The 18,553-nt window shown below is 52.2% G+C and overlaps 1 protein-coding gene across 4 annotated transcripts in view; it reads right to left on the reverse strand.

Annotated features, from left to right (window-relative positions):
- Positions 1-18,553, reverse strand: part of LOC146019767 (serine protease 33-like) — a 154,596-nt gene that overhangs the window by 16,162 nt on the left and 119,881 nt on the right. The window contains exon 1 of one of the 4 annotated variants that reach the window (XM_083152310.1): positions 6,901-6,949. The exons of 2 other annotated variants lie outside the window; for them this stretch is intronic. Coding sequence is in view for 1 of the 2 variants with exons in the window: in XM_083152308.1 (XP_083008434.1) it covers positions 5,950-5,992 (43 nt within the window). In the remaining variant the exon portion in view is untranslated. Of the gene's footprint in view, positions 1-5,949; positions 6,831-6,900; positions 6,950-18,553 lie in introns of those variants that run through there. One more of the 4 variants, XM_083152308.1, reaches the window with a different exon arrangement.

Consider the following 18,553-nt stretch of genomic DNA (forward strand, 5'->3'; position numbering starts at 1 on the left):
ATATCACATCACTCAGCGCAGTCTGCTCCGTATACAGCCTCAGTCACACGCAGTATACAGGTGTCACCTATCACATCACTCAGCACGGTCTGCTCCGTACACAGCCTCAGTCACACGCAGTATACAGGTGTCACATATCACATCACTCAGCGCAGTCTGCTCCGTATACAGCCTCAGTCACACACAGTATACAGGTGTCACATATCATATAGCTCAGCGCAGTCTGCTCCGTATACAGCCTCAGTCACACGCAGTATACAGGTGTCACATATCACATCACTCAGCGCAGTCTGCTCCGTATACAGCCTCAGTCACACACAGTATACAGGTGTCACATATCACATCACTCAGCGCAGTCTGCTCCGTATACAGCCTCAGTCACACGCAGTATACAGGTGTCACCTATCACATCACTCAGCACGGTCTGCTCCGTACACAGCCTCAGTCACACGCAGTATACAGGTGTCACATATCACATCACTCAGCGCAGTCTGCTCCGTATACAGCCTCAGTCAAACGCAGTATACAGGTGTCACATATCACATCACTCAGCACAGTCTGCTCCGTATACAGCCTCAGTCACACACAGTATACAGGTGTCACATATCCCATCACTCAGCGCAGTCTGCTCCGTATACAGCCTCAGTCACACGCAGTATACAGGTGTCACATATCACATCACTCAGCGCAGTCTGCTCCGTATACAGCCTCAGTCACACGCAGTATACAGGTGTCACATATCCCATCACTCAGCGTAGTCTGCTCCGTATACAGCCTCAGTCACACGCAGTATACAGGTGTCACATATCACATCACTCAGCACAGTCTGCTCCGTATACAGCCTCAGTCACATGCAGTATACAGGTGTCACATATCCCATCACTCAGCGCAGTCTGCTCCGTATACAGCCTCAGTCACACACAGTATACAGGTCACTCAGCGCAGTCTGCTCCGTATACAGCCTCAGTCACACACAGTATACAGGTGTCACATATCCCATCACTCAGCGCAGTCTGCTCCGTATACAGCCTCAGTCACACACAGTATACAGGTGTCACATATCCCATCACTCAGCACAGTCTGCTCCATATATAGCCTCAGTCACACGCAGTATACAGGTGTCACATATCACATCACTCAGCACAGTCTGCTCCGTATACAGCCTCAGTCACATGCAGTATACAGGTGTCACATATCCCATCACTCAGCGCAGTCTGCTCTGTATACAGCCTCAGTCACACACAGTATACAGGTGTCACATATCACATCACTCAGCGCAGTCTGCTCCGTATACAGCCTCAGTCACACACAGTATACAGGTGTCACATATCACATCACTCAGCTCATTCTACGCCATATACAGCCTCAGTCACACACAGTATACAGGTGTCACATATCCCATCACTCAGCGCAGTCTGCTCCGTATACAGCCTCAGTCACACGCAGTATACAGGTGTCACATATCACATCACTCAGCGCAGTCTGCTCCGTATACAGCCTCAGTCACACGCAGTATACAGGTGTCACATATCCCATCACTCAGCGTAGTCTGCTCCGTATACAGCCTCAGTCACACACAGTATACATGTGTCACATATCGCATCACTCAGCGCAGTCTGCTCCGTATACAGCCTCAGTCACACACAGTATACAGGTGTCACATATCCCATCACTCAGCGCAGTCTGCTCCGTATACAGCCTCAGTCACACGCAGTATACAGGTGTCACATATCACATCACTCAGCGCAGTCTGCTCCATATACAGCCTCAGTCACACACAGTATACAGGTGTCACATATCACATCACTCAGTGCAGTCTGCTCCATATACAGCCTCAGTCACACACAGTATACAGGTGTCACATATCACATCACTCAGCGCAGTCTGCTCCGTATACAGCCTCAGTCACACATAGTATACAGGTGTCACATATAACATCACTCAGCGCAGTCTGCTCCATATACAGCCTCAGTCACACACAGTATACAGGTGTCACATATCCCATCACTCAGCGCAGTCTGCTCCGTATAGAGCCTCAGTCCCACGCCGTATACAGGTGTCACATATCACATCACTCAGCGCAGGCTGCTCCGTATACAGCCTCAGTCACACATCACATCACTCAGCGCAGTCTGCTCCGTATACAGCCTCAGTCACACGCGGTATACAGGTGTCACATATCACATCACTCAGCGCAGTCTGCTCCGTATACAGCCTCAGTCACACGCAGTATAAAGGTATCACATATGACATCACTCAGCGCAGTCTGCTCCGTATACAGCCTCAGTCACACGCAGTATACAGGGGTCACATATCACATCACTCAGCGCAGTCTGCTCCATATACAGCCTCAGTCACACGCAGTATACAGGAGTCACATATCACATCACTCAGCACAGTCTGCTCCGTATACAGCCTCAGTCACACGCGGTATACAGGTGTCACATATCACATCACTCAGCGCAGTCTGCTCCGTATACAGCCTCAGTCACACGCAGTATATAGGTATCACATATGACATCACTCAGCACAGTCTGCTCCGTATACAGCCTCAGTCACACGCAGTATACAGGTGTCACATATCACATCACTCAGCACAGTCTGCTCCGTATACAGCCTCAGTCACACGCAGTATACAGGGGTCACATATCACATCACTCAGCGCAGTCTGCTCCATATACAGCCTCAGTCACACGCAGTATACAGGTGTCACATATCACATCACTCAGCGCAGTCTGCTCCATATACAGCCTCAGTCACACGCAGTATACAGATATCACATCACTCAGAGCAGTCTGCTCCGTATAGAGCCTCAGTCCCACGCCGTATACAGGTTTCACATATCACATCACTCAGCGCAGGCTGCTCCGTATACAGCCTCAGTCACACAAGGTATACAGGTGTCACATATCACATCACTCAGCGCAGTCTGCTCCGTATACAGCCTCAGTCACACGCAGTATACAGGTGTCACATATCACATCACTACTCCGTATACAGCATCAGTCACACGCGGTATACAGGTGTCACATATCACATCACTCAGCGCAGTCTGCTCCGTATACAGCCTCAGTCACACGCAGTATACAGGTATCACATATGACATCACTCAGCACAGTCTGCTCCGTATACAGCCTCAGTCACACGCAGTATACAGGTGTCACATCACATCACTCAGCGCAGTCTGCTCCATATACAGCCTCAGTCACACACAGTATACAGGTGTCACATATCACATCACTCAGCACAGTCTGCTCCGTATACAGCCTCAGTCACACGCAGTATACAGGTGTCACATATCACATCACTCAGCGCAGTCTGCTCCGTATACAGCCTCAGTCACATGCAGTATACAGGTGTAACATCACTCAGCGCAGTCTGCTCCATATACAGCCTCAGTCACACGCAGTATACAGGTGTCACATATCACATCACTCAGCACAGTCTGCTCCGTATACAGCCTCAGTCACATGCAGTATACAGGTGTCACATATCCCATCACTCAGCGCAGTCTGCTCCGTATACAGCCTCAGTCACACACAGTATACAGGTGTCACATTACTCAGTGCAGTCTGCTCCGTATACAGCCTCAGTCACACGCAGTATACAGGTGTCACATATCACATCACTCAGCGCAGTCTGCTCCGTATACAGCCTCAGTCACACACAGTATACAGGTGTCACATATCACATCACTCAGCTCATTCTACGCCGTATACAGCCTCAGTCACACACAGTATACAGGTGTCACATATCCCATCACTCAGCGCAGTCTGCTCCGTATACAGCCTCAGTCACACGCAGTATACAGATATCACATCACTCAGCGCAGTCTGCTCCGTATACAGCCTCAGTCACACGCAGTATACAGGTGTCACATATCACATCACTCAGCGCAGTCTGCTCCATATACAGCCTCAGTCACACACAGTATACAGGTGTCACATATCACATCACTCAGCACAGTCTGCTCCGTATACAGCCTCAGTCACACGCAGTATACAGGTGTCACATATCACATCACTCAGCGCAGTCTGCTCCGTATACAGCCTCAGTCACACACAGTATACAGGTGTCACATATCCCATCACTCAGCGCAGTCTGCTCCGTATACAGCCTCAGTCACACGCAGTATACAGGTGTCACATATCCCATCACTCAGCGCAGTCTGCTCCGTATACAGCCTCAGTCACACACAGTATACAGGTGTCACATATCCCATCACTCAGCGCAGTCTGCTCCGTATACAGCCTCAGTCACACGCAGTATACAGGTGTCACATATCACATCACTCAGCTCATTCTACGCCGTATACAGCCTCAGTCACACACAGTATACAGGTGTCACATATCCCATCACTCAGCGCAGTCTGCTCCGTATACAGCCTCAGTCACACGCAGTATACAGATATCACATCACTCAGCACAGTCTGCTCCGTATATAGCCTCAGTCACACACAGTAAACAGGTGTCACATATAACATCACTCAGCGCAGTCTGCTCCATATACAGCCTCAGTCACACACAGTATACAGATATCACATCACTCAGCACAGTCTGCTCCGTATACAGCCTCAGTCACACACAGTATACAGGTGTCACATATCACATCACTCAGCGCAGTCTGCTCCGTATACAGCCTCAGTCACACACAGTATACAGGTGTCACATATCACATCACTCAGCGCAGTCTGCTCCGTATACAGCCTCAGTCACACACAGTATACAGGTGTCACATATCCCATCACTCAGCGCAGTCTGCTCCGTATACAGCCTCAGTCACACACAGTATACAGGTGTCACATATCCCATCACTCAGCGCAGTCTGCTCCGTATACAGCCTCAGTCACACGCAGTATACAGGTGTCACATATCACATCACTCAGCTCATTCTACGCCGTATACAGCCTCAGTCACACACAGTATACAGGTGTCACATATCCCATCACTCAGCGCAGTCTGCTCCGTATACAGCCTCAGTCACACGCAGTATACAGATATCACATCACTCAGCACAGTCTGCTCCGTATATAGCCTCAGTCACACACAGTATACAGGTGTCACATATAACATCACTCAGCGCAGTCTGCTCCATATACAGCCTCAGTCACACACAGTATACAGATATCACATCACTCAGCACAGTCTGCTCCGTATACAGCCTCAGTCACACACAGTATACAGGTGTCATATATCACATCACTCAGCGCAGTCTGCTCCGTATACAGCCTCAGTCACACACAGTATACAGGTGTCACATATCACATCACTCAGCGCAGTCTGCTCCGTATACAGCCTCAGTCACATGTAGTATACAGTTGTCACATATCACATCACTCAGCGCAGTCTGCTCCGTATACAGCCTCAGTCACACACAGTATACAGGTGTCACATATCCCATCACTCAGCGCAGTCTGCTCCGTATACAGCCTCAGTCACACACAGTATACATGTGTCACATATCCCATCACTCAGCGCAGTCTGCTCCGTATACAGCCTCAGTCACACACAGTATACAGGTGTCACATATCCCATTACTCAGCGCAGTCTGCTCCGTATACAGCCTCAGTCACACACAGTATACAGGTGTCACATATCCCATTACTCAGCGCAGTCTGCTCCGTATACAGCCTCAGTCACATGCAGTATACATACACACATATGTGTGTGTGTTTCTGATTGCATGTCTCTGAAACACTGCCATCTGTTGGCAGGGAGTGAAACTACAACCAATTTCTCTCTCACACATGCACAAACACAGAGGCAATGACAAGTTAAAAGACTAGCTTTCGAAGCATTTGCTTTGAGCGAGGTTACTAGTATCAAACAATCAGTCTTCTAGTGCATTGCAGTGAAAATGCATTTTTTAAGCAAAAAAATAAAGCTCCAGATAGCTGCAGGGTATAAGACGATGCTGGTTCCTCCAATGTACAGTATATGAAGCACTTACCAGACATCAGCAGGAGACTCAGGATATAATAGGTGTCCCCCATTACAGTGCGGCTGACCCGGTGCTCTCGTTACGGTCTCGTGTACAGAATAATCGCCCTGACCGGTGTCTCCCCGTGATGTGATGTAGGATCTCTCACACCCTGACCGGTGTCTCCCAGTGATGTGATGCAGGATCTCTCGCACCCTGACCGGTGTCTCCCAGTGATGTGATGTAGGATCTCTCGCACCCTGACCGGTGTCTCCCAGTGATGTGATGTACAATCTCTCACACCCTGACCGGTGTCTCCCAGTGATGTGATGTAGGATCTCTCGCACCCTGACCGGTGTCTCCCAGTGATGTGATGCAGGATCTCTCGCACCCTGACCGGTGTCTCCCAGTGATGTGATGTAGGATCTCTCGCACCCTGACCGGTGTCTTCCAGTGATGTGATGCAGGATCTCTCGCACCCTGACCGGTGTCTCCCAGCGATGTGATGCAGGATCTCTCGCACCCTGACCGGTGTCTCCCAGTGATGTGATGCAGGATCTCTCGCACCCTGACCGGTGTCTCCCAGTGATGTGATGCAGGATCTCTTGCACCCTGACCGGTGTCTCCCAGTGATGTGATGCAGGATCTCTCGCACCCTGACCGGTGTCTCCCAGTGATGTGATGCAGGATCTCTCACACCCTGACCGGTGTCTCCCAGGGATGTGATGCAGGATCTCTCGCACCCTGACCGGTGTCTCCCAGGGATGTGATGCAGGATCTCTCACACCCTGACCGGTGTCTTCCAGTGATGTGATGCAGGATCTCTCGCACCCTGACCGGTGTCTTCCAGTGATGTGATGCAGGATCTCTCGCACCCTGACCGGTGTCTCCCAGGGATGTGATGTACGATCTCACACACACACTGACCCCTCCAGCGATGTTCTCCTCACCCTACAATCACACCAGCAAATGTGGACAAACCTGTCTTACAGCCGGCAGCCTGTCCTCATTACTAATCACATAGAGAGAGGGTTTCACCACATGACACCAGTGCTGAGAATAGATAGACCTATAGCTTTCTATGTACAATGGTATGGAACGAATGTATACACCTATAGAGGCCGGGACATAACAAAGTAGCACCTGCAGGTGGGATATATAATATGTGCAGGGAGATGCAGATTCGGGTGGGGCGCAGTCACACACAATGAAAGAAAACTCTCTGAAAGGCCAGAAACTAAGAAATGGATTCAGAAGAAACCGGCATATTGCTAAAGTGGTCCTGGAGTAGTGGTGGACACTACCCTAACACTGACCCCCTATCCCTAACACTGACCCCCTATCCCTAACACTGACCCCCCTATCCCTAACACTGACCCCCCTATCCCTAACACTGACCCCCTATCCCTAACACTGACCCCCCTATCCCTAACACTGACCCCCCTATCCCTAACACTGACCCCCTATCCCTAACACTGACCCCCCTATCCCTAACACTGACCCCCCTATCCCTAACACTGACCCCCTATCCCTAACACTGACCCCCTATCCCTAACACTGACCCCCCTATCCCTAACACTGACCCCCTATCCCTAACACTGACCCCCCTATCCCTAACACTGACCCCCCTATCCCTAACACTGACCCCCCTATCCTTAACACTGACCCCCCTATCCCTAACACTGACCCCCTATCCCTAACACTGACCCCCTATCCCTAACACTGACTCCCCTATCCCTAACACTGACCCCCTATCCCTAACACTGACCCCCTATCCCTAACACTGACCCCCCTATCCCTAACACTGACCCCCCTATCCCTAACACTGACCCCCTATCCCTAACACTGACCCCCTATCCCTAACACTGTCCCCCTATCCCTAACACTGACCCCCCTATCCCTAACACTGACCCCCTATCCCTAACACTGACCCCCTATCCCTAACACTGACCCCCCTATCCCTAACACTGACCCCCCTATCCCTAACACTGACCCCCCTATCCCTAACACTGACCCCCCTATCCCTAACACTGACCCCCCTATCCCTAACACTGACCCCCTATCCCTAACACTGACCCCCTATCCCTAACACTGACCCCCCTATCCCTAACACTGACCCCCTATCCCTAACACTGACCCCCCTATCCCTAACACTGACCCCCCTATCCCTAACACTGACCCCCCTATCCTTAACACTGACCCCCCTATCCCTAACACTGACCCCCTATCCCTAACACTGACCCCCTATCCCTAACACTGACTCCCCTATCCCTAACACTGACCCCCTATCCCTAACACTGACCCCCTATCCCTAACACTGACCCCCCTATCCCTAACACTGACCCCCCTATCCCTAACACTGACCCCCTATCCCTAACACTGACCCCCTATCCCTAACACTGTCCCCCTATCCCTAACACTGACCCCCCTATCCCTAACACTGACCCCCTATCCCTAACACTGACCCCCTATCCCTAACACTGACCCCCTATCCCTAACACTGACCCCCCTATCCCTAACACTGACCCCCTATCCCTAACACTGACCCCCTATCCCTAACACTGACCCCCTATCCCTAACACTGACCCCCCTATCCCTAACACTGACCCCCCTATCCCTAACACTGACCCCCTATCCCTAACACTGACCCCCTATCCCTAACACTGACCCCCCTATCACTGACCCCCTATCCCTAACACTGACCCCCTATCCCTAACACTGACCCCCTATCCCTAACACTGTCCCCCTATCCCTAACACTGACCCCCTATCCCTAACACTGACCCCCTATCCCTAACACTGACCCCCTATCCCTAACACTGACCCCCTATCCCTAACACTGACCCCCCTATCCCTAACACTGTCCCCCTATCCCTAACACTGACCCCCTATCCCTAACACTGACCCCCTATCCCTAACACTGACCCCCCTATCACTGACCCCCTATCCCTAACACTGACCCCCTATCCCTAACACTGACCCCCTATCCCTAACACTGTCCCCCTATCCCTAACACTGACCCCCTATCCCTAACACTGACCCCCTATCCCTAACACTGACCCCCTATCCCTAACACTGTCCCCCTATCCCTAACACTGACCCCCCTATCCCTAACACTGACCCCCTATCCCTAACACTGACCCCCTATCCCTAACACTGACCCCCTATCCCTAACACTGACCCCCCTATCCCTAACACTGACCCCCTATCCCTAACACTGACCCCCTATCCCTAACACTGACCCCCTATCCCTAACACTGACCCCCTATCCCTAACACTGACCCCCCTATCCCTAACACTGACCCCCTATCCCTAACACTGACCCCCTATCCCTAACACTGACCCCCCTATCACTGACCCCCTATCCCTAACACTGACCCCCTATCCCTAACACTGACCCCCTATCCCTAACACTGTCCCCCTATCCCTAACACTGACCCCCTATCCCTAACACTGACCCCCCTATCCCTAACACTGACCCCCTATCCCTAACACTGACCCCCTATCCCTAACACTGACCCCCCTATCCCTAACACTGACCCCCTATCCCTAACACTGACCCCCTATCCCTAACACTGACCCCCTATCCCTAACACTGACCCCCCTATCCCTAACACTGTCCCCCTATCCCTAACACTGACCCCCTATCCCTAACACTGACCCCCTATCCCTAACACTGACCCCCCTATCACTGACCCCCTATCCCTAACACTGACCCCCTATCCCTAACACTGACCCCCTATCCCTAACACTGTCCCCCTATCCCTAACACTGACCCCCTATCCCTAACACTGACCCCCTATCCCTAACACTGACCCCCTATCCCTAACACTGACCCCCTATCCCTAACACTGACCCCCCTATCCCTAACACTGTCCCCCTATCCCTAACACTGTCCCCCTATCCCTAACACTGACCCCCTATCCCTAACACTGACCCCCTATCCCTAACACTGACCCCCCTATCCCTAACACTGACCCCCCTATCCCTAACACTGACCCCCCTATCCCTAACACTGACCCCCCTATCCCTAACACTGACACCCTATCCCTAACACTGACCCCCTATCCCTAACACTGACCCCCTATCCCTAACACTGACCCCCCTATCCCTAACACTGACCCCCCTATCCCTAACACTGACCCCCCTATCCCTAACACTGACCACCCTATCCCTAACACTGACCCCCCTATCCCTAACACTGACCACCCTATCCCTAACACTGACCCCCTATCCCTAACACTGACCCCCTATCCCTAACACTGTCCGCCTATCCCTAACACTGACCCCCTATCCCTAACACTGACCCCCTATCCCTAACACTGACCCCCCTATCACTAACACTGACCCCCCTATCCCTAACACTGACCCCCTATCCCTAACACTGACCCCCCTATACCTAACACTGACCCCCCTATCCCTAACACTGACCCCCCTATCCCTGAAACTGACCCCCTATCCCTAACACTGACCCCCCTATCCCTAACACTGACCCCCCTATCCCTAACACTGACCCCCCTATCCCTAACACTGACCCCCTATCCCTAACACTGACCCCCCTATCCCTAACACTGACCCCCTATCCCTAACACTGACCCCCTATCCCTAACACTGACCCCCCTATCCCTAACACTGACCCCCTATCCCTAACACTGACCCCCCTATCCCTAACACTGACCCCCTATCCCTAACACTGACCCCTATCCCTAACACTGACCCCCTATCCCTAACACTGACCCCCCTATCCCTAACACTGTCCCCCTATCCCTAACACTGACCCCCTATCCCTAACACTGTCCCCCTATCCCTAACACTGTCCCCCTATCCCTAACACTGACCCCCCTATCCCTAACACTGACTCCCCTATCCCTAACACTGACCCCCCTATCCCTAACACTGACCCCCCTATCCCTAACACTGAGCCTCCTATCCCTAACACTGACCCCCTATCCCTAACACTGACCCCCCTATCACTGACCCCCTATCCCTAACACTGACCCCCTATCCCTAACACTGACCCCCTATCCCTAACACTGTCCCCCTATCCCTAACACTGACCCCCCTATCCCTAACACTGACCCCCTATCCCTAACACTGACCCCCTATCCCTAACACTGACCCCCTATCCCTAACACTGACCCCCCTATCCCTAACACTGACCCCCCTATCCCTAACACTGACCCCCTATCCCTAACACTGACCCCCTATCCCTAACACTGACCCCCTATCCCTAACACTGACCCCCTATCCCTAACACTGACCCCCCTATCCCTAACACTGACCCCCCTATCCCTAACACTGACCCCCTATCCCTAACACTGACCCCCTATCACTGACCCCCTATCCCTAACACTGACCCCCTATCCCTAACACTGACCCCCTATCCCTAACACTGACCCCCCTATCCCTAACACTGACCCCCTATCCCTAACACTGACCCCCCTATCCCTAACACTGACCCCCTATCCCTAACACTGACCCCCTTATCCCTAACACTGACCCCCCTATCCCTAACACTGACCCCCCTATCCCTAACACTGACCCCCTTATCCCTAACACTGACCCCCTATCCCTAACACTGACCCCCTATCCCTAACACTGACCCCCCTATCCCTAACACTGACCCCCCTATCCCTAACACTGTCCCCCTATCCCTAACACTGACCCCCTATCCCTAACACTGTCCCCCTATCCCTAACACTGACCCCCTATCCCTAACACTGACCCCCCTATCCCTAACACTGACCCCCCTATCCCTAACACTGACCCCCCTATCCCTAACACTGACCCCCTATCCCTAACACTGACCCCCTATCCCTAACACTGAGCCCCTATCCCTAACACTGACCCCCTATCCCTAACACTGACCCCCCTATCCCTAACACTGACCCCCCTATCCCTAACACTGACCTCCTATCCCTAACACTGACCCCCTATCCCTAACACTGACCCCCTATCCCTAACACTGACCCCCTATCCCTAACACTGACCCCCTATCCCTAACACTGACCCCCCTATCCCTAACACTGACCCCCTATCCCTAACACTGACCCCCCTATCCCTAACACTGACCCCCCTATCCCTAACACGGACACCCCTATCCCTAACACTGACCCCCCTATCCCTAACACTGACCCCCCTATCCCTAACACTGACCCCCCTATCCCTAACACTGACCCCCTATCCCTAACACTGACCCCCCTATCCCTAACACGGACACCCCTATCCCTAACACTGACCCCCCTATCCCTAACACTGACCCCCCTATCCCTAACACTGACCCCCCTATCCCTAACACTGACCCCCTATCCCTAACACTGGCCCCCTATCCCTAACACTGACCCCCTATCCCTAACACTGACCCCCCTATCCCTAACACTGACCCCCTATCCCTAACACTGACCCCCTATCCCTAACACTGACCCCCTATCCCTAACACTGAGCCCCTATCCCTAACACTGACCCCCTATCCCTAACACTGACCCCCCTATCCCTAACACTGACCCCCCTATCCGTAACACTGAGCCCCTATCCCTAACACTGACCCCCTATCCCTAACACTGACCCCCCTATCCCTAACACTGACCCCCCTATCCCTAACACTGAGCCCCTATCCCTAACACTGACCCCCTATCCCTAACACTGACCCCCCTATCCCTAACACTGACCCCCCTATCCCTAACACTGACCCCCTATCCCTAACACTGACTTCCTATCCCTAACACTGACCCCCCTATCCCTAACACTGACCCCCCTATCCCTAACACTGACCCCCCTATCCCTAACACTGACCCCCTATCCCTAACACTGACCCCCTATCCCTAACACTGACCCCCTATCCCTAACACTGACTCCCCTATCCCTAACACTGACCCCCTATCCCTAACACTGACCCCCTATCCCTAACACTGACCCCCCTATCCCTAACACTGACCCCCTATCCCTAACACTGACCCCCTATCCCTAACACTGACCCCCCTATCCCTAACACGGACCCCCCTATCCCTAACACTGACCCCCTATCCCTAACACTGACCCCCTATCCCTAACACTGACCCCCTATCCCTAACACTGACCCCCTATCCCTAACACTGACCCCCCTATCCCTAACACTGACTCCCCTATCCCTAACACTGACCCCCTATCCCTAACACTGAACCCCTAACCCTAACACTGACCCCCCTATCCCTAACACTGACCCCCCTATCCCTAACACTGACCCCCTATCCCTAACACTGACCCCCCTATCCCTAAAACTGACCCCCCTATCCCTAACACTGACCCCCCTATCCCTAACACTGACCCCCCTATCCCTAACACTGACCCCCCTATCCCTAACACTGACCCCCTATCCCTAACACTGACCCCCCTATCCCTAACACTGACCCCCTATCCCTAACACTGACCCCCCTATCCCTAACACTGACCCCCTATCCCTAACACTGACTCCCCTATCCCTAACACTGACCCCCCTATCCCTAACACTGACCCCCTATCCCTAACACTGACCCCCTATCCCTAATACTGACCCCCCTATCCCTAACACTGACCCCCCTATCCCTAACACTGACCCCCCTATCCCTAACACTGAACCCCTATCCCTAACACTGACCCCCTATCCCTAACACTGACCCCCCTATCCCTAACACTGACCCCCCTATCCCTAACACTGACCCCCTATCCCTAACACTGAACCCCTATCCCTAACACTGACCCCCCTATCCCTAACACTGACCCCCCTATCCCTAACACTGACCCCCCTATCCCTAACACTGACCCCCTATCCCTAACACTGACCCCCCTATCCCTAACACTGACCCCCCTATCCCTAGCACTGACCCCCCTATCCCTAACACTGACCCCCTATCCCTAACACTGACACCCCTATCCCTAACACTGACACCCCTATCCCTAACACTGACCCCCTATCCCTAACACTGACCCCCTATCCCTAACACTGACCCCCCTATCCCTAACACTGACCCCCCTATCCCTAACACTGACCCCCCTATCCCTAACACTGACTCCCCTATCCCTAACACTGACCCCCTATCCCTAACACTGACCCCCCTATCCCTAACACTGACCCCCCTATCCCTAACACTGACCCCCTATCCCTAACACTGACCCCCCTATCCCTAACACTGACCCCCCTATCCCTAACACTGACCCCCCTATCCCTAACACTGACCCCCCTATCCCTAACACTGACCCCCCTATCCCTAACACTGAACCCCCTATCCCTAACACTGACCCCCCTATCCCTAACACTGACCCCCTATCCCTAACACTGACCCCCCTATCCCTAACACTGACCCCCCTATCCCTAACACTGACCCCCCTATCCCTAACACTGACCCCCCTATCCCTAAGACTGACCCCCCTATCCCTAACACTGACTCCCCTATCCCTAACACTGACCCCCCTATCCCTAACACTGACCCCCTATCCCTAACACTGACCCCCTATCCCTAACACTGACCCCCCTATCCCTAACACTGACCCCCCTATCCCTAACACTGACCCCCCTATCCCTAACACTGACCCCCCTATCCCTAACACTGACCCCCCTATCCCTAACACTGACCCCCCTATCCCTAACACTGACCCCCTATCCCTAACACTGACCCCCTATCCCTAACACTGACCCCCCTATCCCTAACACTGACTCCCCTATCCCTAACACTGACCCCCTATCCCTAACACTGACCCCCCTATCCCTAACACTGACCCCCCTATCCCTAACACTGACCCCCCTATCCCTAACACTGACCCCCCTATCCCTAACACTGACTCCCCTATCCCTAACACTGACCCCCTATCCCTAACACTGACCCCCCTATCCCTAACACTGACCCCCCTATCCCTAACACTGACCCCCTATCCCTAACACTGACCCCCCTATCCCTAACACTGACCCCCCTATCCCTAACACTGACCCCCCTATCCCTAACACTGACCCCCCTATCCCTAACACTGACCCCCCTATCCCTAACACTGAACCCCCTATCCCTAACACTGACCCCCCTATCCCTAACACTGACCCCCTATCCCTAACACTGACCCCCCTATCCCTAACACTGACCCCCCTATCCCTAACACTGACCCCCCTATCCCTAACACTGACCCCCCTATCCCTAAGACTGACCCCCCTATCCCTAACACTGACTCCCCTATCCCTAACACTGACCCCCCTATCCCTAACACTGACCCCCCTATCCCTAACACTGACCCCCTATCCCTAACACTGACCCCCCTATCCCTAACACTGACCCCCCTATCCCTAACACTGACCCCCCTATCCCTAACACTGACCCCCCTATCCCTAACACTGACCCCCCTATCCCTAACACTGACCCCCCTATCCCTAACACTGACCCCCTATCCCTAACACTGACCCCCTATCCCTAACACTGACCCCCCTATCCCTAACACTGACTCCCCTATCCCTAACACTGACCCCCCTATCCCTAACACTGACCCCCCTATCCCTAACACTGACCCCCCTATCCCTAACACTGACCCCCTATCCCTAACACTGACCCCCTATCCCTAACACTGACCCCCCTATCCCTAACACTGACCCCCTATCCCTAACACTGACTCCCCTATCCCTAACACTGACCCCCTATCCCTAACACTGACCCCCCTATCCCTAACACTGACTCCCCTATCCCTAACACTGACCCCCCTATCCCTAACACTGACCCCCTTTCCCTAACACTGACCCCCCTATCCCTAACACTGACCCCGCTATCCCTAACACTGACCCCCCTCTCCCTAACACTGACTCCCCTATCCCTAACACTGACCCCCCTATCCCTAACACTGACCCCCCTATCCCTAACACTGACCCCCCTATCCCTAACACTGACCCCCCTATCCCTAACACTGACCCCCTATCCCTAACACTGACCCCCTATCCCTAACACTGACCCCCTATCCCTAACACTGACCCCCTATCCCTAACACTGACCCCCCTATCCCTAACACTGACCCCCCTATCCCTAACACTGACCCCCCTATCCCTAACACTGACCCCCTATCCCTAAACCCCCTATCCCTAACACTGACCCCCCTATCCCTAACACTGACCCCCTATCCCTAACACTGACCCCCTATCCCTAACACTGACCCCCCTATCCCTAACACTGACCCCCCTATCCCTAACACTGACCCCCTATCCCTAACACTGACCCCCCTATCCCTAACACTGACCCCCCTATCCCTAACACTGACCCCCTATCCCTAACACTGACCCCCCTATCCCTAACACTGACCCCCCTATCCCTAACACTGACCCCCTATCCCTAACACTGACCCCCTATCTCCCATAAAGGGATTATTGGTCACACAATAGTAACTTCAAATAAATTACAAAACACAGTAGCACAATCGGGATTCGGTCGTATTGTCGACCAGACTTAGGTCGACAGTCATTAGGTCGACACCGAAAGGCAACAAGGTCGACAGGGTTCTAGGTCGACATGGGTGAAGGTCGACAAATGTGTTAGGTCCACATGGGTTTTTTCACTGTTTTTTTGAGCATACATGTGCCGACAGGTGGTATTTAATGCCCGCACCTGGTGCACAGGTGTAGTCATTACTACTCATCACATTACCAGACTACCTACCTGGTGCACAGGTGTAGTCATTACTAATCATCACATTACCAGACTACCTACCTGGTGCACAGGTGTAGTCATTACTAATCATCACATTACCAGACCACCCACCTGGTGCACAGGTGTAGTCATTACTAATCATCACATTACCAGACTACCTACCTGGTGCACAGGTGTAGTCATTACTAATCATCACATTACCAGACCACCCACCTGGTGCACAGGTGTAGTCATTACTAATCATCACATTACCAGACCACCCACCTGGTGCACAGGTGCAGTCATTACTAATCATCACATTACCAGACTACCTACCTGGTGCACAGGTGCAGTCATTACTAATCATCACATTACCAGACTACCTACCTGGTGCACAGGTGTAGTCATTACTAATCATCACATTACCAGACCACCCACCTGGTGCACAGGTGTAGTCATTACTAATCATCACATTACCAGACTACCTACCTGGTGCACAGGTGTAGTCATTACTAATCATCACATTACCAGACCACCCACCTGGTGCACAGGTGTAGTCATTACTAATCATCACATTACCAGACTACCTACCTGGTGCACAGGTGTAGTCATTACTAATCATCACATTACCAGACCACCCACCTGGTGCACAGGTGTAGTCATTACTAATCATCACATTACCAGACTACCTACCTGGTGCACAGGTGCGGTCATTACTAACCATCACATTACCAGACCACCCACCTGGTGCACAGGTGTAGTCATTACTAATCATCACATTACCAGACTACCCACCTGGTGCACAGGTGTAGTCATTACTAATCATCACATTACCAGACTACCTACCTGGTGCACAGGTGTAGTCATTACTAACCATCACATTACCAGACTACCTACCTGGTGCACAGGTGTAGTCATTACTAACCATCACATTACCAGACCACCCAGCTGGTGCACAGGTGTAGTCGTTACTAACATCACATTACCAGACCACCCAGCTGGTGCACAGGTGTAGTCGTTACTAACCATCACATTACCAGACCTCCTAGCTGGTGCACAGGTGTAGTCATTACTAATCATCACATTACCAGACTACCCACCTGGTGCACAGGTGTAGTCATTACTAACCATCACATTACCAGACTACCTACCTGGTGCACAGGTGTAGTCATTACTAACCATCACATTACCAGACCACCCAGCTGGTGCACAGGTGTAGTCGTTACTAACCATCACATTACCAGACTACCTACCTGGTGCACAGGTGTAGTCATTACTAACCATCACATTACCAGACCACCCAGCTGGTGCACAGGTGTAGTCGTTACTAACCATCACATTACCAGACCACCCAGCTGGTGCACAGGTGTAGTCGTTACTAACCATCACATTACCAGACCTCCTAGCTGGTGCACAGGTGTAGTCATTACTAATCATATATATAACATGACATAGAAGAAATTGCATTGAAATAGGGGGCGTGGTTTATTTGTAAAAGGGGTGTTGCTTAATATAAGGGCGTGGTCTCACAGGAAAACAATTTCCTTACATCTCACTTTTGTAACCTGCATGTCCAGACATTGGTTACTACAGGAATTGTCATTGTCCCCCGCACTTAAGTTGGCGGGCTGATGGCCACACAGTGACATAAAAATATAAACGCCCACACAGTGACCTAGTACGCCTCACAGATCAAGGCCAAACAATGACAGACTGCTTAAATCATTATACACTATTTATTTGTGATGCCAATTACACATGACGCCGCACACCGTGATGCCAATTACACATGATGCCGCACACCGTGATGACAATTACACATTACGCCGCACACTGTGATGCCAATTACACATTACTCCGCACACCGTGATGCCAATTACACATTATGCCACACACTGATGACAAAGACACATTACGCCGCACACTGTGATGCCAATTACACATTACCCCGCACACTGTGATGACACTTACACATTACGCCGCACACCATGATGACAATTACACATTATGTCGCACACCATGATGACAATT

The sequence above is a fragment of the Crinia signifera genome, chromosome 7, assembly GCF_055691185.1.
Source record: "Crinia signifera chromosome 7, ASM5569118v1, whole genome shotgun sequence".
Taxonomy (NCBI): Eukaryota; Metazoa; Chordata; class Amphibia; order Anura; family Myobatrachidae; genus Crinia; species Crinia signifera.